This window comes from Marmota monax, unplaced genomic scaffold (genome assembly GCF_021218885.2).
Source record: "Marmota monax isolate L192 unplaced genomic scaffold, Marmota_monax_Labrador192_F-V1.1 WCK01_AAM20220418_F8-fsc00006, whole genome shotgun sequence".
NCBI classification, from domain to species: domain Eukaryota; kingdom Metazoa; phylum Chordata; class Mammalia; order Rodentia; family Sciuridae; genus Marmota; species Marmota monax.
In genome coordinates, this window is record NW_026693712.1 from 15,869,355 (window position 1) to 15,895,519 (window position 26,165).

Below are 26,165 nucleotides of genomic sequence, written 5' to 3' on the forward strand. Positions count from 1 at the left end.
CCTGCAGTGGAAAGCATGAGACAAATAGGATTGGCAGGGATCACATTCATCCTCTGACCTCCAAGCAAGAGTGCTGTTAATCAGAATGTTCTTTCCTAGCCTACTAGATACACAGGCATATATTTTCTGTTTCATGGCTTTTGGGGACAAACACACAGAAAAATAAACTGAAAGAAGCAAACAGTAAAGAAAATAAAACAGGCATCAGGAATACAGAAGAAATCCCTGCCTGGCCTGGAATAAACCTACCAACTCCCTCCCTGGGTCAAGGGAGGCTCTGAGACAGCTGTAAGTGTCCCAATTCCCAGCAAGAGCCAGGCAGCCAAGGGGCAGTGCGTAGGTTCTTGCATAGCACAGGCTGAGGTCTGCATGTCTGCCTAGGATGGAGTGGGTGTTTCCCTCTTGGTTTCTGCATCTGCAGTCTCTTGGTCCACCTTAAAATTCCAAATCAAAATAGCAGTGAAAGAAAAGGGCTTAAATGCACACTGCAGTAAGGCCAACCAGCTTAATCAGGACCATTCGTCTCTTGCACAGGGATCTGGACATCCTGAGAATGAATCACAGTCCAGTGGCCTCAATTCCTTTCTGCCTTGAGGCCTGGGTGGTTTTGTACTGATTTTTCAAACAAGAGATCACAGCTATCTCTGTGAAGGTGGAAGTGCTTCAAACAGAGAGCCAACTGTCTCTGCCCACCAACACCCCTCTGCCACCTTTATCTACCTCTTCTCCTACCTTCAAATGCCCTAGGAATGATTGAGACTATGTTTTTGGTCACAGTCAACTCTGAGGAATTAAATGGTAAGGGAAAGAGATGGTAGTTAGAATCCAAAGCCTAAGATTTAAACTCTTGCATCACCAGATACCGGCTGTCTGTGCTAGACATTCTCTGCCTCTCTGATTCTCCCTCCTGACCTTTCATGCAAGTATTGTGAAAACCGAGGAAGGACACACCTGTTAAGGCACTCTGAGGAACTCTAAGGAGACTGTACAGTGCCATGCTTTTATAATAATAGCTTCCGGTTTGGATAATGGTGACGTTATTGACAATAATAACAGCATAGGACATTTAATGACTGTATGTATATAATACCAGGCACCACTGAGCAAAGGATATCCATTCTAATCTCATTTAATATTTTCTTCAAACCAAGGATGTAGGTACCAAAGCTATCCTATCTTACAGATAAAGAAACTGAGGCCTGGAGAAATTATTTTCCCGAAGTTACACACTCGGTAAGTTGTGAAGCTGGGATTCCAATTCATGTCATATTCCAGAGTCGATTCTCTTATCCACTACACATCATCACCCCATCTGTAGGGAGTAATACTTTATAGCCACTGTTAAACCTCACATGCATAAAATATGTTGCACACTTTGAAAACTCTGATCAGGGTAGGATCACTCACTTGAGTGACCATAAGTCTCCACTGAGAAGAAGCCTCAGGTTTCACATCTGTGAGTAGGACCAATAATACTACCTAACTTATATGGTTCTTAGGAGAATCAAATGACATACTGTAGGTCAAACACTGAGCATGCTGCTTAACACATAGCATGTGCTCAATAAATAAATGGACTATAACATCCGAAAACCTGCATTTGGTGGCCATGAAGGAAATCTTTCAGTCTCTATTTCAATAACCCTTCACACTGGGGTTTAGGAGTTAAAGATGCAGCCAGGGACCTGCTCACTATAGCCTGGCTAAGGTCCCATCAGGAGTGCCAGGAGGTGGCTCACATCTGTCCAGGCTACAGCCTGCTGTCACAATAGAGCCTGCATCATGAGGGAAAGAGGGATACTGGGACATGGCAAGGTCACACACTGGCCTGCATATGTCAGTCCAAAGCTGACTGAAAGAAAGACCAGATACATTACATGTCTTTTAGGAGAAATCAAAATACTCTGCTTGTCCAGGAAAGTCCAAGGAGCACCATAACCAGTCATATCTTTGGGGGATGAGGTCTCGCCACACAAAATAGCTAGGAACCCACGTCCTAAAACCTCTGGGAAAAAAAAGCTGTTCCTTCTCCCTCCTCTCTCTCTAGCCCCTGCCCCCAAGTCAGGACCATTCTAAAGTGGGGGTATTACTGCTTAATTAAATATAATTCAAGCTCACTGTGGCCACAGCAACGTGTTGCATGTGAGCTCACTGAAAAGACAGGTACAGAACGTCAGCTTCTGGGTGAGCTTGAATGACACCTCCTCACCTGACTGTGGCTCAGAAGACGAAAATGACGGCCACAGAAACCTGCATGGCACAGGAGGGAGGGGAAAGAAGAAGAAAAGGGGCCAAGAAGGGCGCAGGGAGAGCTAGAAGTACAGCCGGCGAGCATGTGTCTCGTATCAGTCCAGACCTGGCAGGCGGGGATGGAAAGCTGGAGGGGAAGGTGCACTCATCTGACGGCCTCGTGGGCCAGGGCACAGGAGGCCAGGTCGCCCTGCCCATCAAAGCCTTCCATCCTTCTCAGGTTTAAAAGGGGAAATGTTCTATTTATAAGCCACCCACCAGGGGAGACCTGGCAGCCTCAGGATGGCTCTGATCCCAAAGGGATCCTGGTTACCAGCGTCTGCCTCCTCCTGCCTCTCAACTGTGGGTATTCTGACAGCAAAAGGCCGAAGGTGACTGAATGCAAAAGGGAAAGAAATCCTCTATTCTGCCCTCTGCTGCTTTCATGAAACAGTGGACCTTTGGTAAAGAAGACGGAAGGCTTCAGAAACTTTTTAAAAACAGTGGCCCCTGGCATCCCATAAAGGCCTTCCTTGTGATCTTCAAGAACAAATCTCCTTTTCTGTTTGACACATCAAGGGAAGCTGAGGCACAGAGATGAAGGGAATCTACAATCAGAGGCATGACAATGGGCAAACAGAGCCAGGGTGGTGACACCCTGCCCCTCCCCTCTCCTGATCCTCAGTCTTGTCCTCATAAAACAAGATAAACCTTAACAAAACACCACCAGGGAGTTGGATCTGAGTGAGGTCCTGAAGAACAACAGTGTATGTGACAGTGGTAAACAACACAGAAGGTGGCTCTGTTCTATTACTGCATCTTGGGGATGGCAGGGAGTGGGCCATGTTATGGTTCTGACCCTGGGAAACTACAGCCATTGAAACCTGTGGCCCTGGCTCACCTGGCTGAGCACGGATGTCTGAGGAACCACCGATGGTTCTAATGAGGAGGCTCACTAAGAAGGAATACGGAATGCCCCTCAGCAGCAAAGAACCAGGGAGGCTGGCCCATGGGGCTGGCCGCATATGACAGGACAGCAGAACAGAGCAGAGACTTCAGGCATACCAAGACCAGCAGGGGAAAAAAGGATCTTGGCAAATGGACAGGCTCAGGTTTGGCCATCAGATCCCCACTTCTTGACTATGCTGCCTTGATCTCTTTAACCCTGTTTGCTCATTTGTAAACTTGACCGTTCTTAGCAGCATTTTTGTAAATGGCAACCATTTATATACTAGTTCAAGGCTCAGAAGACCAAAGTGACGGTCACAGAAACCTGTATGGCACGGGAGGGAGGGGAAAGAGGAAGAAAAGGAGCCAAGAAGGACGCAGGGAGAGCTGGAAGTACAGCTCTCAGTTTTTTAAAGCAGTAACCTTGTATTAAGCAAAGGGTTAACAAACTACAGGCCATGTGGCCAAATTCACCACGACCTTTTTTCCAAATAAAGTTCAACTGAACTGGGGCTGGGGTTGTAGCTCAGTGGTAGAGCACTTGCCTAGCACTGAGAGGGTCTCAGTACCACGTAAAAATAAGTAAAATAAAGGTATTGTGTCCATGTACAACTAAATAAACAAATAAGTTCTACTGAATTTTCTACTAAAGTTCTATGCACACTCATCTCCAGAATCTGTGGCTGCTTTCACACTACAGTAGTGAAGCTGAATAGTCCCACAAAATGAAAATGTTTACCCTCTGACCTATTATTGAAAAAGCTGACCCCAATGCTAAGGTTTAGAAAGTCAAGAGGTTTGCAAATACTCATGCCCCCCAAATGCATATATTTAAAAAATATAAATATAAATGGTAATTTTAAAATGTTTGCATGGTACTAACACTGAGAGATGCAGTCACCAAGATTAAATGAGCTAACTCTCATACGTCACCAAAACTGAAAAATGGAGGAGTATCGACTGCCTCCCTCAGTCCCCTCCATGCTGCCTTCCAGGGCAACTCTGCCAATCCTGCAGCCTCCTTTCCAGGGGATGGTACTTTGTTGAGGGAGTAATTGGCAGAGCCAGATGATGAGAAGGATAAAAACCAGAGTAATGTTTGCATTAACTAACCAACATGCCAGACACTTTGCTGAGCTTTAATACTCACAATGAGTTTAAGACACGGGGGTATTAATATCCCTATTTTACAGAAAAGAAATGGACACTGAGAGAGGCCCAGCACTGCCCTGCGCTTCCACAGCCAGGATGTTAATCTCCATTGTGTGCATTGTACCCTCCATGGAAACACCTCTCTCCAGTCCACTCCGCTGAGCCCACCAAGAAGGGATCTGAAGTATGTTCAAAGCCTGATGTACAAAGATGCAAAGGCCAATGTTAGTCAAAACAGCAAAAATCTGTAGAGGACACTGAAGTCCAATGACAGGAATTGTTCAATAAATCAGGGTATAATCCTATGACAGAGTATTAAATAACCATTACAAATGATACTAATAAATATGACATGGGAAAATGCTTGTAAATTTTAAAAAACAGAATGGAAACAAGTATTTCTGGCATAATGCCAATTAAGTCAAAATAGATACAGACATTGGCAAAATACATATAAGACGTCATTTAAAAAAAAAAAGGGAAGAAGGCAGTTGAGTGTAGTAATGCATATCTGTAATCCCCGCTACTCAGGAGACTGAGGTAGGGGCATTGCAAGTTGGAGGCCAGCCTAGGCAACTGACAAGACCCTATCTCCAAATAAATTCTTTAAAAAAAATTTAAAAGGCTGGGAATGAAGCTCAGTGCCAGAGCACTTGCTTGCCTAACATGTGTGAGTCCCTGGGTGCAATATAAATGGCTACAGGAGAAAAAATGCAAGAAGGACTTATCTGTGACAGTGGAATTATAAATTATTTTTATTGAGTTTTTGAAAATTATTTTGCTGTAATTTCTTAATATTCTATGAGTTCATATTAATTTTATAGAAAGGGAAATACACGTTTTTAAACCTGCTTAAGAGAAAGGTTCAGATTCAATGTCCACACCCCACAGAAAATCAGATCCTAATTCTGACTCTGTACAGAGCATTTTCTGTCTAATCATTGATTTTCCCCACCTCCAAGCGTGAATGATTAATTAGCAAACTCCAATGGGTTCTTCAGCATTATTCAGATACAAATTATTCTTATAAAGGCTCTCAATTGAATGTCACCTGGAGGGAATGATGGAATTAAGACTTAGGAGCAAAAAGTAAGTGTTATATTTCCTCCTTCTGGGGTGGGTAGGAAGTCCCCATATTTTAAGTCTTTCTGGCCTAGAGATGGAATCCCATTCTATGCCCACTCTCCAATCCTCCACTCTGGGCATTCTGTCTGCAGCCTGCATGAGGTGCTTCTGTAGATACAGGAATATGGTACACACCCATGCAAAATAACTGGTCCTCTGCCTATTGCCTTCCAGTGGCTTCAACCTTTACGGCACCTCATACACTCCTTAAAGGCAGAGAGACAGCTCTACTAGTTGTGAGTACCACTTGCCCTAAGAACTCCCAGAGGCATTCACTGAATTAAAAGCTATAGGAAGCCTGCACTCCCATAGTTGCATCTAGTAAAAGGTTCAGGTGGAAGCAAACAGGAAAACGTTAAACAAGAGTTGGAAGCAGAGTGAATTACTGCAATGCCATCTTGAAAGGTCAGAGAGTCATTGCTGCGTGTCCTGGTGAGAGGCATGCCTGTAGCAACGAGGCCTGTGTGCCTTTGAATACAATCTGATTAACCTATGGATTTAATTAATTTATTTAATTAATTTATTTAATTAATTTATTTAATTAATTCCCGCACTAAGGAAAGCGGCACTATGAAGAACATATTAGAAGGCTGTGCCAGACTTCAGCCACCTAGAGAAGCAATGGGAAAAGTATTTCTGTAAACAAAACTAATCTTTTTAGAGGAAGTAGGCAGTGACATTTATTACTTAAAACTTTGAACTTGGAAAAAACCAACTCATTCTAAGAGCCTACCATTCCCTTAGTCTCCTGCACTAGACTGCTCTGTCCTCTCTGACAAGTCCTCAGATGGGGGTATGGGACAACTGCAGCCTGGGCTAAGAACACGCCACTTCCTACTTCTCCTGCTTCTGACCTGGGCTCATTTCTAAGGAGAATGGCAAATTCTTTGGTAAATAAGTCTCATAAATGCAGACAAAAGTAGGGCATGCAAGAAGACAGGCAGACTGCAGGAAACTAGCATTAACATAGCAAAGGGAGCCAGGAGTGTGGGGCAGGAGGGGGATTCTTGCCCAGTGCAGAGTCCTGCTCTTTGTAATAGTAAAGGAGACAGATCTAGATGACTGGATCAGTAACACTGGCGGCAATCACTTCCTCCTTAAGGAAACTTAAGGATTAACAGCCATACTTCCTTCCTCTTTACTATGTGTATTCCCACTTTCCCCTTCCCCTTTCTACTAGGTGAGAGTTTGACCAAACAGAAAACTCGGTGTCACTGGTACATATTCCTGACATTCTAGGATTAAACCCAGGGAAGGTTCTCTGTTGGCAGGAGAACCTGCAGTGAGCAGCCCATAGGACTGGCAAACATAGATTGGTTTTTGAATTTAATATTTAAGGATTAACTTAACCAAGAACATGTGACCTCTAGGCCAGAAATTAAAAGTCAAATAAAGGACACAGTGGTCTAAACAAATGGAAACATATTCAATGTTCTTGTAGGAGATGACTTAGTATTACAAAAGTGTCAACTTCTCCACAAATTAATCTACATAACTCAATGCAATTCCATATGACCATTTCATTTTTTTTTGAGGAACTTACTAAACCTATTCTAGAAGGATAAAGGTCTACAAATAGTATCAACCCTGAAAAGGAGAGTAAAGGAAAGATACTTAAGCTACCAGATAGTAAGATTGGACTCAACATCATCATATTAAAACAGAGAAGTAGTACTGGTCCAAACAAATAAATAAATAATAAAATAAAATAAAGAGCCTAAAGGTAGAACTCAGCTATGCAAACCTCACCTACAAGAAATCTGGTACCACCAATCAGTGTATGTGTGTGGGGAGGTGGTATGGAAAGTTTAGTAGGTGATGGGAAAACGGACTCCTCAAATGGATAATAATAAGACTAAATCTTCATGAAACATCACAGATGATGGTGGATCCACATATCAGCTGGATTTGAAGCCTAGACGTGAAGACACCTTTAAAAAATGTGTGTGCATATTTTTGTAACATGAGTCAAAAAGGTCTTCTTCAAAATACAATTTAAAAATCATAAACCAGAAGGCACATTTTTTCAAACATAGTTTGTAAATATAAAACACATAGCCTTATAGTCAAGGAAGGACAGCACATGTAATAATATTAGACAGTTGATAAAATGGGAACAAAAATTAACAAGGAATTAATATCTACATATAAGGGACTTTGGGGCTGAGGTTGTAGCTCAGTGTTAGAACACTTGCCTAGCATGTATGAGGCACTGAGTTTGATCCTTAGCACCACATAAAAATATACAAATAAAGGCATTCTGTCCATCTACAACTATCAAAGGAATAATAATAATAATAACAATATTATTATTTTAAAAATTAAAAAATAAATATAAGAGACTTTATAAATCAACAAGAGAAAAACAGCAACTGCTTTTGTTGCTGTTGTTAGTTTTTTATTGTAGTTGCTGTGACCAAAATACCGGGCAAAAACAATATAGAGAAGGAAGAGTTTATTTTGGTTCACAGTTTCAGAGGTCTCAATTCATAGATGGCTGACTCCATAGCTCTGGGCCCTAGGTGAAGCATGACAGATGGGCAGAGTGGAGGAAAGCAGCTCAGGACATGGCAACTAGGAAAGTGAGAGAGCTCTGCTCACCTAGAACAAAATATGAACACCAAAGGCACACCTCCAGGAACCTACTTCCTTCAGACCCTATCTTACTACGGTAACCACCTAGTCACTTCATACCAGTGGATTAATCCAGTGGGTTAGGTTCTAACTCTCATAATCTAATCATTTCACCTCTGAAAATCCTTGTGTTGTCACACACATGAGCTTTTGGGGGACACCTCATATCTAAACCATAAGAGAAACTTATATCAGAAAATGAGCAGGGGACATGTTTAGGCAATTAATAGAAGAGAAAACCCAGAGAACTAATGGGAATATGAATCAATTATCATCAATTATCAGAGAAATGCAAACTGAAACAACAATGAACTATGATTGTATATCTTGCAGACTAGCAAAAAAATTAGAAGGCTGATTAACAGTGAGAGCTGGCAGGAATGGAGACACTAGAATACAGGGTGGATGGGACTGTGGGCAGCAGCTCTAGGAGCAAGGAGAGCACTGAGACTAAGTCTCTGCACAGACCCACAACTTGACCAACAATTCCCCTGGTGAGGACAACCCAAAGAAACCTTATACAGGACACGTACAGAGGTGTTCCTTGTGGTGATGAGGAATTCAAGGTGTAAGGAGATGGAGCACATCTCTGCAAAAAGAGATACACCCTGGAGTAGGCAGTCACCAGAAGCCACAGTCTAAAGGAGCTCAGTGAATACCTTCCCAACACAATGCTGATGGACAAAGATCAGACTGAGACACCACCATTTACAAAACTTAACACAGAGAAAGGCACACATTTTCCAAGAATGCATCTGAAGATTGTGGCTTATAGAAGAGAAAAGGAATATGAATAAGGAAAACAATTAAAAAGGAACAAATAAATAAGTAAAATAAAGTGACATGAAACAAAGAATGAGTGAATCCAGGGCTCCGTGTCAATGATGTACCATGAATATATGAGTATGGTTAACCCTCTACACCCGAGACCCAACAGAACAGAGAGGGAAAGAGCACAAGAAAAAGGCTCTGTAGAGAAATGAGCATGTGTTTATCTGCAAACACCCTCCTCCTGGCAACTGGACCACTTCAAAAATACCAGCAGCTGACAAACATTACTTAAGGCCCTGTCTTATACCCACAGGCAAAGTATGCCCTGGGAGAAACTTCAAGATGAAAGCAACAGATTCCGAAGTGTCCCCAAGGGAGTTTTCCTTTGCTATTTGCTCCTTCAAAACATTCTGGCTCTGTGATAAAATGTTTTCATTCAAACTCCCTCCAAAACATTTTCTAGAAAACAAAATGCTAGACATCTGGGATTTAGATGCCAGACATTAGGAATGTGGTGAGAATAGCAATGCCCTACTCTTTAATTCATAGCGAATTGACTTCTTACTTTTAAAAAAGTTTAGATTGTGGCACAAACAGAAAGAGGGTTGCAGAACAACCCTGGGCAATAGTGCTATTAAAACACTAAACACTATCAGGGAACACAGTTTTATCAAAATTGTGACAAATGAGCTGTGGGTGAGCATGGGGTGAAAATGCAAATTACCACAATGAAGACAGAGTGCAAGTACAAGGTCAGGGGAGAGGGAGGGAAAGTCGTTGCATGATGGGGAAGATGGGCCCTAATGCTGAAAAAGGTGAGGCAGCGCCAACCCACAAGATCCTACTCTGGTTTTGTCATCCTGGAAATTGGTAAATAATAAAACCCTAGAAACATAAGTCCTACACCTAAACTACTCCTGAAAAAGCAGCCAGAATTTTTTACCCTGTCCTTATCTCTTCTGCTTGCAAGATGAAAGGGTAAGCAAGCAATTAAACACCCATGGGGGTCAATGGACACCCTGTCATCAGTCTGTGAATAACAGGGCAACGGAAGCAAAGTGTCTATGTTTTCTAAAATGGAACTTTTGGTATTATTTTTTAGAAAGAATATCCTTGTTTCTAATAATAGAACCTTTGGAGTCAGGCAAAATTTTGATAAAATTGTGTTCCCTGAGCTTTCCAGTCTCAATTTCCTCATCCTCAAAGAAGGTATCTATCTCTCAGGGTATTACAGGGAGTTAATGTATGTAACACATCTCCAGGGCTTGACACACAGTAAATGCTCACTTAATGCTGTTTTAATAGCTATTACTAAAAAGTACAGGTTAACTGAAAATAATACATACTGTAGAGAAATAGTTAACATAGAAAGTGGATGTCTCCCGATAGTCCAACCTCTACCCTGATTAAGTTTGAAAATACATGTACTTCCAAACTTATTTCTATCGACTACCTATGTCAAATAATTTCTTTTACTATGTGCATTATTCCATTGCCTAGTTTTTTAAAGCTCAATTAACAATATACTGTGGGCACCATTTCTGCCAATACATCAAGACCTCCTTTGTTCTTTTTAAAGGCTGCATACTACTCTATGATTTATTTAACTAACTCCCTGTAGGACATTTAGATTCTAATTCTTCCCTATTATTACCAATGCTCCAGTGAACTTCTCTGCTGCATAAACATCTCTTGCTTTTTTAGAACAAATTGTTGAGTCAAAGAATAATCACTTTTAAAAGCTTTCCCAAACATATTACCAAAATGTATTATAGAAATGACAGAATGTGTATAGGTCTGGCATACCCTTCAAGAGACTCTTGGCAATCTTTGGCACTTAAGCAGAGAGAAGCAAGTTCACAAAGTTAAAAGTTACACAAGTAAGTGAACATCTGGCCAGAGGTCTCCATTCACATGCACCTCACCCGGCAGGCATCTGTGAGCTCCACCCGGCACCATTCCATCCTGGTGGCTTCCTTAATTTCCCTTTGGGATACTACCCCACTCCCACTTCATGTACACTCGAAACTATCCATCAGGGTGTGCCCTTTTCTCTGGATGGGCCCAAGCATGACCAACTTGCCTCTTTCCTGGGATTCTAAATTTTCACAAGAATGAGGCAACTACAGTTCAGAGCTTTATCATTCTGCAAATATGATGCAGAAGACCCTTTCCCATTGGTTTCCGGCTCCCAGGTCCCTAGAGCTGGTCTTTTTTCAAGGCTATGTCTTCAGCTCTTTACCTCACAGTGAGTGATGCTGCAGCCTTCTGTATTTCTTTCCTGTTGAACAGCTATTTTTGCCTAAGTTAGCCAGAGTTGACCTCAGATGCTCCAAAACAAACCTACCCAATCCAGAAACGGGGATTCTTTGTTTCCTTGATTGTTTACTTAAAATTTTGCCTTTGTTCAATTTTTGACACAAAGGGGAAAAAAAAAACACACATTTTTTTCCTGTCATAAAGACCTCTAATATATCAATATCAGCCATTCCCCATTACTTAGTATTTTATACTGTATAAAACTCCTGGTTTTATTTCAGAGAGAATGGAAGGAAGAAAACCTTCTTTTTATCCCATAATGACTTTTACCACCCACTCCCCTCTAAAGAAAGAAAAAAAAAAAAGGAAGACCATCTTTTCTCCACCTGGAGAGGCGCTGTTCTATTAATTTTCCTGACACTATTGAAATCCATGGTAGGGCCACCTTTGAATTTTTTTCCCCCCAAGCAGATTTTACAAAGCAAATCTGAAGCCAGGGGACAGGATTTCCTTTGAACTCTTGCAGCAACCTGGAAGGAATTTGTTTTTTCTCCTGTGCACCAAGGAGATAATCAGTCCAAACACTTTACCAGTAGGAGTTTCATTCTAATCCAAGCGCCTTTACAAGGTTACAGGTGGCCTTGGAAATCATGATTAGCCAGATTGCTCAGAGCCTCCAACAGGGAAAATGTACGGTGCATTCTATAAATATGCCCAAGGGCACTCCATCAAAGAGGAACATATTATATTCACCATCTCTACTCTTTTCTCTCCAGGCCTTTGGGCAGATTAAGCAGAAGTCAAGGGTGACTTCGGCTTCCACCCAGCATATGGTTTTTGGGGTATGTGATATTAGCAGTGGAGCAGTGTTAAGAAGACGTAGGATTGAGTGACATAACGTTCATGAGAACACTATGTCAAGTGTGAAGGGTTATTTAAATGCAAGGTGTCATTACAGTCTTACCAGTCAGGCTCAGTAAAGGGCCCTATGAAGTCAGTGATGTGGAAAGATCACACAGGACACTCAGGAAATGAAGCTGACCCATCATGCCCACAGCACCTCCTGGTGGTTCATTCCTCACACAGCAGCAACTTCTCAAAGCCCACTCCCAGCCCAGGGGGCAGAAAATAACCCAAGCATCATACTTACTCCCTTCGCTCTGACTGTCTTTGTTGGAGTTGTAGACCTGGAAAAGAGGGGGAAAAAACTCACTTGTGTGCATTTTATACCCCTAAACGTTCACTTAGAAATCCATTACCTCCCCGCTTCTCCTACTATATACCGTAAGATAGAAGGCAATTTCTGGCCCAAATACAAATCCTTTCAATAACCATCTACTTCCCAGTATGCACTTTAGCTTAAATGTGCATGAACTGGAGTCACCTGTAGAACTTTATTGTAAAAAACAAAACAAAACAAAAAACCCTCATAATCCATCTTTTTAAAAAAATCAAGTAAACTTATTTGTACATATAAATAATTCTAAGATTAGTTACAAATCATTAAGCATTAACAATGCACCAGCCATATGCTAAGTAATTCACACAAATTATTGCCTATAACCTACACAATTCTTCTTTGTAGAAGGGGTTATTATCAACTGTTTTACAGTTGGAGAATCTGAGGCATACAAAGGTTAGTTAAGGTCCCACAGCTAATTAGTAGCAAAGGTACATTACAAACTGTTGAGTGTTAACACTGGGGAATGGAACCAGCCACTTCTTACTCTGTATTCTTTTGTAAATATCAATATTATAAGGAGAACATATGATAGCTATAATAAAAACCCTTAAATGATTTGTAGAAATCATAAAGTGGACCAATAGAGTAAGCAGAAAAGTGCTTCAATATAAAATAGACAATGACATGCTGCAAGTGTCAGCAACCTTTTCTGTACAAGGCCAGATTATAAATATTTCAGGCTCTGAGAGGCAAGACGCAAAATCAATATTATGTACATACTTATATAACAAGAAGGAAATTTTTACAAAATTTTTGACAAAATTCAAAATATAAGAATTGATATAACTTTTAAAATGCAAGTCTACTAATGAAAAGAATGCAATTTTGGTTCATTTAGAGGAAGGGTAGCAGTTCACTTACTTGAGGTTCAAAGTTAGTATCATTAATAAATTGCAAAATGTCCATCTGTAAATACCATACACGGCTCATGGGCTCTATAAAAGCAAGGGATAGGTGGCTTGGTCTGTGGGCAAGAGGTGGCTTATCCCTGATATGCTCTCATTATTAAATAAGATGGATCTTCTGCTTAAGAAAAATATAGGGCTGGGTTGTGGCTCAGTGGTAGAGTGCTTGCCTAGCAGGTGTGAGGCTCTGGGTTTGATCCTCAGCACTATATTAAAAATAAAGAAATAAAAGTATTAAGAAAAAAGAAATCCTAGTGCCAAATCCTTGTTTAATTAAGGTTTTGTAGTATGGAAAGGCATAAGGTAAAGCTTTTTGCCATAACTTAAAAGCATCTATCTATCCACCCCCATGTGTTTCTGATGGCCACTCTCAGCTGAAAACCACTTTAATCCCCAAAGAAACAGAACTATGCAACTCTGAAAAGAGAACCATTAAGCCCTCCCAAACTTCCAACAACTCTGTAATTATTATGTTCAATTTCTTCAGAAGACCAGAGCTGCACTGCCACTTATGAAGGTCAAAAGGAGGAGGAGAGACAGAAGGGGTTTCTGGGCTGAAGGAGGATGGCCTGGTGAAAAAACAGGAAGCAGGGCATGCACTGAAAAGTTCTAAAGATGAGGAGTCAAAAGACTTCGATTTGGCCTGGATTTTACCACTAGTTACTTCATTTGGCTGAACTTCAATTTCTCCACCTACAGAATGAGGAAATGCTAGATGTTCTGCCTATCTATCCCAGAGATGCCGTAAACATCAAATAAGACTGTGGAATAGAAATATACCAAAACAGCACAAAACACATTCAAGTGCTTCTGGCTATGCAGTGGGATAAGACCTGCTTAGCCATCACAGAATTTGGGGAAAGAACAAAAATCACTACAAAATTCAGGTTGAAGCTGACAGGGAGGTTACATTAATAACACTCTGTAACAGAGGGCACACAATTGCCCATTCCCCTCAGCAGCATCTCCATCATCTGCAAATTTTTTTTTAATATTTATTTTTTAGGTGTAGATGGACACAACACAATGCCTTTATTTTTATGTGGTGCTGAGGATCGAACCCAGGTCCCGCCTGTGCTAGGCAAGCGCTCTACCGCTGAGCACAATCCCAGCCCCATCATCTGCAAATTTGAAGAACTTGGACTAGACTATGGTTTTCAAGTGGTGTTCCAGAGCACCTGCACAGGGACTGCCACAGGGGCTGGGAGAGAAGCTAAGACGCCAGCAACCAAATGTCCCCTCCCTTTGCTGCTCTCGGTTTTACTCACGGGGGTATCAAACGAGGGGATAGTGACTTTGAAAAGCTTGGATACCTCTTGAATGGTAACTCCTAAAGTTACTTGCAATTCATTTGTTTATGTGCATACATTGAACAAATTATTTATTGAGTGCCTATAATGGACAGGCAATTTATATGCTGAGAATACAGAAGAACAAGACAGCTATGGTCTCTGCTCTTCAGGGAACATTTCCATTAGTGAAAAAAAAAAAACAGAAATAAACAAATGCACAAAAATGATTTCTTCAAATAACTGTAAGTACAATAAAGATAAAGAAGGTGCTATGGGCCTGATACAGGGAAAAGCTTCTCTAAAGGAGTAATATTTGCATGAGACCTAAATGATGAGAAGAGATCTCTCTGGGAACACTTAGGGACCAGAGCCCAGAAGGTTTCTGAAATGGGAAAGGCATGGTCTTCTAGAGGGAGAAAGGCCAATATTATTGGGGATCAGTGCAAGGCAGAGAAGGACAAGTCAAAGGGGCAGCAAGCAGATCCTTACAGGGCCTTTTGACCTGTGAGTGAAATAGGTAGCTAGGTCATAGCTAAGAGCAGTGACCTATGATGATTGCCATTAAATACCTAGGAAAGTTGGATAAGGGAAATGTAAGGGAAAAGACCATAATTTGGCAAGGATGTTTTTAGAGTCATCCTTGATCACTGTATTTCTTCCATTAAATTCAAACATTTTATGCCAGAGAAATTTGCTTCTATTTATAAACAGCAAAATCCACAAGGAATAGTAAACTGCAGGGCTTTTAGCCCTCCTTAATTAGGAGGTGAGTTCATGCCAAATTACTTTCCTTCAATGTTTCCTGGGTCTCAGGAGACCCTGCCTGGAACACCCAAGCATTCCCTGAATTGGGGAGGCATGATCAATGAGCCGAAGGCGCCAGAAACATGTGCTGCCCAATTCTCTGAGGCTATGTTATTAATCTCTGTCTGGTTTGGATAAATGAGCCAAAGAGAACGAGTTTTCAAACGAGGCTAACAAACCATACTTGCCAGGACTATGTGACTTCATGGCCCAAACAGGAAGGCCCAGGGTGGGGAGCAGCCTCCATCTCAGAGGCCAAGTGGTGGCAAGGTAAGAGCACCAAGCAGGAATGGACTTGTTTACTGAGCACTTACCAAGAGCCACACATGACAACGTCTAATCCTTACAACACCATATAGATTAGGTCTAGTGTTGATCCTATTTTACAGATATGGAACCTGAGGCCAGAAAGCTTCCATAGTTTGTCCAATGACACAGAGCTGATGAGTGATATACTATTCTAGCTTGTCTCTACAGTGATTGTTCCGATCCACTTTGCTACTGTTATGGTTTGGATGTAAGGTGTCCCCCAAAATCTCCTGTGTGAGACGATGCAAGAAGGATTAGAGGAAAAAGGATCAAATTATGCGAGCCTTAACCCAATCAGTGGATTAATCTCCTGATGGGGATTAACTAAGAGGTAGGGTGTGGCTGGAGGAGGTGGGTCATTGGAGGCATGCCTTTAGAGTATATGTTTTGTATCTGGCAAGTGGAGTCTCTCTCTCTTTCTGCTTTCTGATCATCATGTGAGCTGCTTCTCCCTGCCACAAATCTTCCGCCATGATGTTCTTCCTCACCTCAAGCCCCAAGGAATGGAGCTGGCTGTCTGTGGACTAAGATCTCCGAAACTATGCGCCCTCAAATGATCTTTTTCTCTTCTAATTGTTCTTGTCAGGTCTTTTAGTCACAGCAGCAAAAAAAAAGCTGAATAAAACACCTACCCAGGTAGTAGCAAATGAACATAACTACTAAGCCACTTCAGTGGGTGGCATTATGATTCTATGCTGGTAGAGACAAAGGTCATCCAATTCACCTGTTAGAAATGGTTTGCCTGCCCTGGGCAATCTTTCCTCTATAGATCTCACAGTTGCCTGCTAGCATGGGACTGAAGCTGGAAGTACAAAGCAATGTCCCTTAACAGAAGGTCTCTGTAGTTTTGTCTTATTAACAGTTATCTCAGATGAATATGTTTTCAGATATATGTTTCTTTTCTCTCAAGAGCTCTAGTGCCAGGATAGAACCTGAATCTCCAGGATCAACTCAACAGAATAAGGGTCACTTTAATAATGCTCTTAAGGAAGAACAAAGCAGAGAATGCATCCTCTCGACAACCCAGCCTAAGCTAAGTCTGCCTCTCCTGCTTAGCTTAAGTACCCCAGAATCCAGCCACACTGGAGCATCTTAGCTCTTTGGCTTTGTGTTCTCAATGTAAGTAGACTAGTTGCTGCTGAATGCTGAACATGAAGATTAGTTAGGTACCTTGCCAATGATTATGTTTCTCCTAGTATATGCTTCTAGAGAACAGAAATTTGATGTGTTTGCTCCCTTATCAGGGCCCATCTGTGAGTCATTAAGGAATAACTTCCATGCAGATAATTATTTAATACAAATGATGATGGCAAAAGTGCCGCTATGTGTCGGACACCATGCCAAGCAATCTATGGCCATCTTCATCAGTCCTAACACAACATAATTTAATTATTCCAGTCACAGAGATGAGAAAACTGAGGCTTTTAGAGAAGTGAGGTCACTTGCCCAGGGTGAGGCTGCTGGAAAAGGGAAGAAACCAGACAGGAACTCCCAGAGTCTGTCTTCAGAGCTGAAGCACTTAACCACTAACCACATGATAAATAAGACATCGCGATGAAGAGGATGATAAAGGTGACGAGCTATCCTGGGCAGCTAGAGCAAGTGAGTCACTGGAAGAAATAACTTGCCCTGAGTCAGAAAGAAAATGAAACTGGGAATGGCCTTCAGATTCCAACTGAAGCATCCACAGCTAATCCAGGCAACCATCTGGCAGCTAACGCAACTCTCCATATTCTCTCTGAGCCAGAGTTCCATCCTGAAGATAAACACCAGGGCAAGAAAGCGGGTCTTTGATACAAATCACAGGGTACTGCAATTCTATGAGTCCTTACCCAGAAGCTACAATGGGAGTATAATTTAATAAATCAAAGGAGGGTGCAGAAAGCCTTCATATGCTTCCTCTGCACTCAGAGGTGATTTTGCAATAAATTGTGTTCACTGCTGAGCCAATTCAATTTACATGTCCCTAGAGAATTAAGAGAGAATACACAGAGTCATTTGGATTCCCAGAACTTTTCTATGGGTAACCTTTATTACCATTATCCAAGTCATACTGAGAAATCACAGAGAGGCACACTTTTTTTTTCAAGTGTAAATTAAAGGCATAAGTAAAACAATAATTAGACAAAACAATCTAACTTTACCCTTTGATACACAGCTGCATTAGCACATGGACACATCACACTCTGAATCAAAGTCTGCACAAATGAAGGTAGAGAAATGGGCTCACAGGCAAACTTATCTAAAACTGCTGCCCCAATCTAAACTAAACTGTTACCTGAAATCACCCCAAACTCTAGCATTACCCGAGGTCTCTTCCAAGAAGCCTAGGAGATGGAAGCCCCTCCTGCCTGATGGTTTCCCAGACATAAAAATATAAAGATGGAGAAACGTCAAACAGAGCTGCAGACCAACATCTTCAAATGCTGGACTGGACATTATCTTTTCCCCTCTCTGTGGCACAAAGGGTCCACATCACCAAAGCTTGCACTTCTGAACTGCCTATCAGTAGTGACAGATTTGCAGTGACCTACTGCTTGGGTTCCAAGTCCACCTCTATCATTTATTGGCCATGTGTCTACATCACTTACCAACTCTAGACCTTGGTCTGGCCAACTATAAAAGGAGGATACTAATATACCCAACCTCTCAAGAGTTATGAGAATCAAATTGAGTAATAGATATAAAATATTTTACACCAGCACAGAGTGCAAATTCCGCAGCCCATGGACTCATCATCTATGAAGATGAACTTTTATCATGTTATCCTCCTTCCTTCTCATCACACTTTTTGTGAGGGAAGGTTATCTCCTATGGGATCAATGGCTGAGGATGGGAATGTGATTCGAGGGGCCCAGTGGCACTGGTCTCATATGCATCCTAATAGATAGAGGAAGGAAAGGAAACAGTCTAAGGCCAATTAATTAGAACAAAGCAGCAATCAAAAATAAAAATTACCACCACCAACAACTACTTCTTCGCTACGTACTAAACATTTATATGAACATTGTTGTCTCATCCTGAAGCCTGCTGGGATTAGCTTGGCCTCTATCTCACAGAATTATACAGATTCATTAACCTCCCAAAGGTCACGTAGCCAGGGTTTGAATTGAACAGAGAGCCTCTAGACTAGAGCCTGCCCTCGACCACAACTTCATACAACTTCTCCACCCAACTCTGCTTTCCAGTGGAAAAATAGCTTGGTGGTTAACAAAGAACTCAAAAGAAGCTAAGCAGTAATTAGAATGGCAATATCGCAACCATTATGTAAGAACAAAATTTCCACCCAAATTAAACATAACCGTAATTCTGCAAACTTCCAATTAATACAAGTGTGGCGGTAATCGAAAAACCACAACCAGCCTGAGACTTTTTAGGACACCCAGAAAGCACCCTTCTTAAAAACAATGAGCACAGAAAGACCTGGAGGGTGCTGCCAAGGCCTGCGCAGCCGGCAGAACTCTCAGCACAGCAGCCCATTTGAACACCTGGCAAACAGGCTGAATTTAAAAAAAAACAATAACAAAACAACAACAACAACAAAAAAAACCTTTTAATAAAACCCTTGAGAAGTTACTAGGAGGACACCCTGGGTCTGTGAGGTGCCACCCATAAAATCCAATAACAGACATGAAATTGGGAGAGTGGCTCTTTTCATGGGTGTGTTCACAGGCCACACTTGGAAAAGCTTTCCAGAAGGAACTGTTTGAATCTGAAGCACACAGGGATAAAATGAGTTTGAATGGCTTGAAATAAATAAGGATGTATTTCAACTTGGGGCGACAGAGCTTGGGAGTTAGGTGTTGGCTCCCCGTCCTCCCCGCAGAGATGTGCTCCTCATTACCCAGGTCTGAGTGAGGAAATGTTCTCAGTGAGCAGAGCAGAGGTAAAACAGCTGTTGCTGCCTGCCCACTTCCCAGCTGGCAGCACCCCTGGGGCTCTCCCCTCCCACTGCGCCCAGTGCTGCACTGCTTTCTTAGGGAGGCTCCCCAAAGCAAAGCCAATAAAAATGTATTTGATGGCACTTCCCAATACTCCATTACTGAATAAGCATCAAGATCTTGCTCCGGCCCTGCAGGATTACATGTCAAGAGTGTTCAGTAACTGGCACACAGCAGGCCACTGGGAAAGTACTGACCCGAAGAGTAGGTTTGAGTAGAAGGAATAACACAGAAACCAAAATGAAAGAGAAAGGGGGGGAGGGAGAGGGGTAGAAAAGCAGGCAGGAGGAAAGAACCTCCACGTTGGTGTTGATAAAGACAGCACACTGGACAGACAGAAAGCATAAGCCAGGTCCACCATTAGGTAACTATGTCCAACATCTGGCAAAATCTCTAGGAATCATCACCTTTTAGGAAAATAGAAATAAAGAATTCAGGTCTCATTGTGAGAAAATATAGAAAGGCTTTATCTTTTTTGGCTTATTTCCAGGATATCAAATCCCTCACGTAGCCATTGTTTTTCTAGGGCCTGCTGCACGTCGGCTCTACACCAGCACGTGACGACAACTGCTGTTGTTAGTTTTAGCCCTGTGGTGCCACTGGGGAGTTCTGCAAGGAGAGCTAAGAAAGGGGTTCCTGCACTTGATGGTTCCGAGTCTCCTCCGTTATGTAATCAGAGGCACCTGAGGACTCAGGCTGTCTCTGGCAAAAGGGCCCAGCAAAAGATGGGAGCGCCTGGCTATGCTCCTGAAGCCATTTACAAAGTCTTCAGACAGCACCCGAAGCCTTCCTGAACCCCAAGACAACAGCATGCTGGTGAGTGAAAATGGATGCTTGCTGTTGGACACAGTTATGGCAGTGATGATGAACAGGAAGATAAACTTTGTCTTCCCTTAGTTCAAGCACCGCCTGCTGCTTTGTACTATGGATATCAAAGACTTATCTCTTTATATCATTCCTCAGTAATTCGGGAGGAAGACAAAGTGCTCTGGATACCTGTGACTATTCCTACTGCTTGTTAGCTATGTCCCTCTTTCTCTAGGGACATCACCCTCATTTTCCTAGGGGAATCATTCCCTCAAGTCCAGGTGGTTGGGGTGGGGCTGATCCCCATTCCTTCTTCAGGTGTGACTATGTGATCCAGGCTACACATTACTGTGCATGTGACTTGCTCCAGGCTAAAAGGAGCTAACAATACTCGCTTTTAACATTTTTTATCACAGTTGCTGAAACCAAGGCCTTGATGTGTTGCTAGGAGAACAGGACAAATGTCTGGAGCTTTAGTGGCCAACTCTGCCACCACATAAGCAAAGCTTGAATAAAAAAGGTCAAACAAAAGAAAGCAAAGCCATGATATGAGGGGAGAGTGGGTTCCAATAGTCCCATTTAAGTTGTTTTATCTGAATGTATCCGAACTTCATCCTGCTCTTTCCACAGCGAACCAAACATCCTTTTCATTTCTATTTTATAATTGTGCTTATGTGGCTTACAGCCGAGAGTTGTAGCAAATTTTAAAAGTACATAAAGAAACACCTACTTGAGCTTTATAGGGAACCCTATACTAAAGGAGGAAAGGGCGCAACGAAGTAGAATGGGAGGAAATCTATACTCAGGCTGTTCTTGAGTTTTCCCTTCCTTCTACCTCACATACCCAATCAGTTTCGAGTTTTATCAATTCCATGACTACCGTATATCTGGAACCTATTCCTCATCCCTGTTTCTTTCTCTATTGCCCTAGGTCATATTTTCATTGCCTTCTTACCTGGACCTCGATATTGACCTTCTCCTGGGTCTTGCTGTCCCCCAAACCCCCACCCCAATGCTCTCTCTCTCTTGTGCAAACACTCTCTTGCTCTCTCTTTCTCTCCCTCTCCCCCCCTAATCTGTCATACGCCTTGTTCCTTCCTGCAAGATGCTTCCCTAAAGCCCAGCTTTGACTAGAGAAGAGAAGCCTTCCTGACATCACAAGAGGAGGGCCAGAGAGGGCAGAAGGGCAAGAACAAGGCACAATATAAACATGTAGGAAAATGTCACAGTGAAACCCATTAATTTGTGCAATTAAATGTGTTAGTAATAATGATAGTCACAAAAGACATCATGATATAAGTCTTCAAATTATCAAAGGGCAACTCATTATTTAATCTCAATAGAGATGAAGGTCAGAATGGAGTCCCAGAAGGAAGACTCAAATGGCTGTCAACCGCTGACAGCTAAGAGCTCTTCACAGCCACAGCAGTAAGGCTGGCCCAGTATCACCCTTACACATAGGACTAAGCTCCCTTTCATCTGGAAAGCATTTCAGGATGATAAATTGGTTGCTTGGGGTTCATCATTGTTAGCCTGTCCTTTCCCCTGTACAGGCCGTGGATGGATTCTAGGACAGGGGAAGTGGATGAAGTGGCTTTGGAGACTGTATATTATGGCCTAGTTCCACCACTTCTGAGTTCTGTGCCCTTAGATAATCATTTCACATTCCTGAGCTGGTTAACTAGTGCTAAGTAACAATACCTAATTTATGAGGATATTGGGAGAACAGAATAGTTTTCACAGTGTCTGAAGGTACTAAAAAATGTAATTTCCCTTTCCCCATTCCACAAAGATTTTCTAACTTCCTTAGTGGCTATGGACCATAATTTCTCCCTACTTTGACCTCTCATTTCTCTTAGAGTCTGAAGTTCTTAAAGAACTTAACACTTCTGAATACAATTTTTCATTCTTCACTATTTCTAGTCTCTAACCAAATCAATCCCTTGATGACAAAGTTGTCCTTACACTTCTTTGGGGAGATTTACATGGCAACTCACAGTTCTAAGCACATACTCAGTGTCCAAGAGGTCACTCCAAGAGGACAAGGGGCTCAGGACACAGGGTGCACATTCCTTCATCTGGGACCTTCTCTATGGGTCAGAATGACCTTGACGAGCAAATTATCCTTATGGCAATGCTTTTAGATTTTGAGTGCTGCTGGTACTTACTGAACTTCTCAGTGAGAAATCTCAAATTAGGCTGCTATAATTTCCAGAGGGGAGATAACACAGCTCCTCCTGGAGCATGCAGGTGGGAGATTACACCCAGTTGCTCAGGGAAGGGGAAGGCCACTTATTTTCACTTGTTTTCAGTCCTGCTGAATTAAGCATGAACAAAATGTTTCTGGGGTTACTAACACTGATTGTTGTGGGTGCTCCTCCTCCCCCCAGAGTTTGATTTTTGTGTTACATAAACACTGTTGTCATAGTTATAATTCAGGAAGCTTTGTTTTTTGACCTCGAGAAAAATTCAACCCCAAATCGGGGTAATGTTGACTCTCTCAACCACAACAGACCATCAGAGGGTAGGATCTGCCAAATTCCTTTAAGCTTCTAGAAGGAACTACTGTATTTTGGGTAACAAGCAAGCAACAAGAAGAGGAAATGCTGTAATGTTATGCAATTTCCTTGCATTTCATATTCAGAAATCCTGAAAACCCCTATAAGCAAGGTCTCTATCTTTCAACTGAAGATTAGAATCTCAGCCAATATAAACAAAAACTGGATGCAAAAAAGGAATTCTAAGTAATGTACAAAAAAAAAAAAACAAAACAATACTCCAGTAAAAATTTCAAGGCAGCAGATAGGACACAAGCTCACTCACTATCAAAAGCACACCAGTTAAGCAGATGGCATGTGAGCTGACGTGCATGTAGGATGTGGCCGGGTCACAATGTGAGGAGTCTTCTGGCTCTAACATTTCCTGGCTTCATGCTGATACAACATTAAAAAGTGGGTGTGAACCCACTAGTCCATCAGCGTGCTGTTTCCCTGAGGGTCATGGGGGACCACCTCCTGTCCCCCAGACAAAAAATCTTAAACAAAGAATGTCTTTATGTGTTCCCCTCTCTCTCCCCACATGTCCTTGGAATTCATTACATAGTTCCATGAGCAGAAGAGAGAAACTTGTTCTTTTGTACTTTGCAAACTGCAAATGAGAAATTCCTCAGTGCAGTACGCAGGGTCCTGAAGTAGGAGCTTGTGAGGCTCGTCAGCTGTTGGAGTATGGCCCTGCCTAGGAGAACCACAGCCAGAGCATGAGTCATACCTGACACTGCTCCACTCCACTTCCAGTTCCTCCTTCTTCAGACTTAAGGCAAGTGGCATTTATACCCTCTCCACTATGGAGGCCGAATGAAGTCAAAGGAACTCAAAGCACCTTTATGATCTCATTACCCTGGGATGCCCATCAAGAGTCACAGACATTGGGAAAGGGAACTTCTTGCAATGGACACATAGGAGTGCAGGGGCTGCCATTTCGATATGTGACCCGAAGCTGAGTTTCCTACCTCAAATCTAGAAATAATACTGATGCCAACCCCTGTACATGCAGCACAGGTTCTGAGAAGATTCACTCTTTCATTCTGTTCTCTGAGCTGGTGACCTGCTCTGACCACACAGGGAATTGTAATGTTTTCCTACAACGCCCAAAGGGCACAATGGGTTTCCAAAATGGAACTGTAGAGTCTAAAACTCTTTGATTCTGTAGAAAAGTTTTTAGATTGAACTCTTCCTCATCTCCACTCAGTGTAAAAGGAAGGGGCAGATACAGAATCCCCAGGACTTTGATTTCCCCACAATGGTTGGGGTAGAAGGTGAGGTGGGACCACCAAGCCCTTGGAAATGAAAAGCTGTTCTTTGGCTACCCAGCATTCATTGATTCACTCTTCCTCTGCTCTCCCTCCATGGACACACCCTTCTCCATCACAGGCAGAAGTCACTCTACCTCTGAGTATAGACAGAAAGAACTATTTAGGACAGAACATCATATTCCTCAAACACACAGAAAAGACAAAGGCACTTACAGTGAATACTCATATACTCAAGACTTCCAATCTATAATCAACCATATTTTGCTATATTTGTCTTATATCATCATGTGTCACATACCTGTCCTTCCATCATCATCAATCCATCTTATTTTTCATTAAATTTAAAGTAAGTTGCAGACCTCAGTACTGATCTAAACACTTAGTGTGTGCATATCATCTACTAAAGTTCAATATTTGCCAATCTTTTTTTTTTCATTGTAGATGGACACAATACTTTTCTTTCTTTATTTTTATGTGGTGCTGAGGATCAAACCCAATGCCTCACATGTGCTAGGTAAGCGCTCTACCACTGAGCCACAACCCCAGCCCTTTTGCCAATCTTTAAAGGTAAAATTTACATACAATAAAATTCACAATTCGCAAGTGTGCCAACGATGAACCATGAGAATTTCATCTACCCATGTAAGCTAAACCCCCATTTCAAGACAGAAATGTCTCCGTCACTCAGCTAGTTTTCCCAGGCCTCTTCCCATCTTGCCCCAACTGTCCCCACCAGCCCCTGCCCAGACAACCATTCTTCTGTTTTGTTTTGGTCCCATCATTAATATAAAAATGCATTCATACCTCAATACTTTTTTATGGCACCCTTGTGTCACTCAGCATAAAATTCTTGAGACTTATCCATGTTGTGGTGTGAATCAATGCTCTTGGTCCTTTTCTACTTGTGAGTAGTACTTTATTATTTGAATATATCATAGTTCTATCAATTATCTTGTTCATGGACACGTATGCTGGTCCTGTCTTTGGCTATCATAAATAAAGCTGCTCCAAATGTTTTTGTACAAGTCTTTCTGAGGACATATGCTTTCATTTCTCTTGGTGAAGTAAAAATGATGAATCATAGGGCAAGGCTGTTTATTTGTTTGTTATTAAATAAGAAACTACCTAGCCTTTTACCAAGGTGGCTGCACCATTTTATCCTCCCACCAACAACGAGTGGGAAATTCAGGTCCATGTACTCTCGGCATTTATTGTTCTCAATCTTAACTACAGCCTTGCTGGTGGTAGGTAGCAATGTCTCATGATTTTAGTCTGCATTTCTCTGAGGACTTTTTCATGCACTTTTTTTTTTTTTTTGGTACTGAGGATTGGACTCGGGCACTCAGGCACTTAACCACTGAGCCACATCCCCAGCCCTATTTTGTATTTTATTTAGAAACAGGGTCTTGCTGAACTTGCAATCTTCCTGCCTCCACCTCCCGAGCAGCTGGGAATTCAGGCATGAGCCACTGCACCCGGCTTTTTCATGCACTTTTAAGGAATTCTTAATCTTCTTTCATGAGGTGCCTCTTCAAGTCTTTCACCCATCTTTTAATTAGGTTGTTCTATTTATTACTAAGTTTTATGAGCTCTCTGTGCAAATCCAAATTATCTGCTTTGTCAAATATATGTTTTGCAATATTTTCTGCCATTCTGCAGCTTGCCAAATAACTTTCTTAATGGTGTTTGTTGGTTTGCTTTTATTTTGGTTTTGATGCTGGAGATTGAACTCAAGGGCACTTTTCCACTGAGTTACAGCCCTGGTCCTTTTTATTTTTTATTTTTAAACGGTCTCACTAAGTTGCTGAGGTGAACCTCAAATTTGCAATTCTCCTGCCTTGGCCTGCCAAATTGCTGGGATTACAGGTGTGAGACATTGTGCCCAGATTAAAGGTGGGTTTATTTTATATATATATGATGGATACAATACCTTTA

At 41.9% G+C, this 26,165-nt stretch overlaps 1 protein-coding gene across 7 annotated transcripts in view; it reads right to left on the reverse strand.

The window, feature by feature from the left end:
- Arhgap26 (Rho GTPase activating protein 26) overlaps window positions 1-26,165 on the reverse strand; it is a 411,097-nt gene that overhangs the window by 181,696 nt on the left and 203,236 nt on the right. For all 7 annotated transcript variants that reach the window (XM_046460145.2, XM_058584255.1, XM_058584256.1 and 4 more), the window contains one exon: window positions 12,269-12,305. In XM_046460145.2, the coding sequence (XP_046316101.1) occupies window positions 12,269-12,305 (37 nt within the window). The remainder of the gene's footprint in view (window positions 1-12,268; window positions 12,306-26,165) is intronic.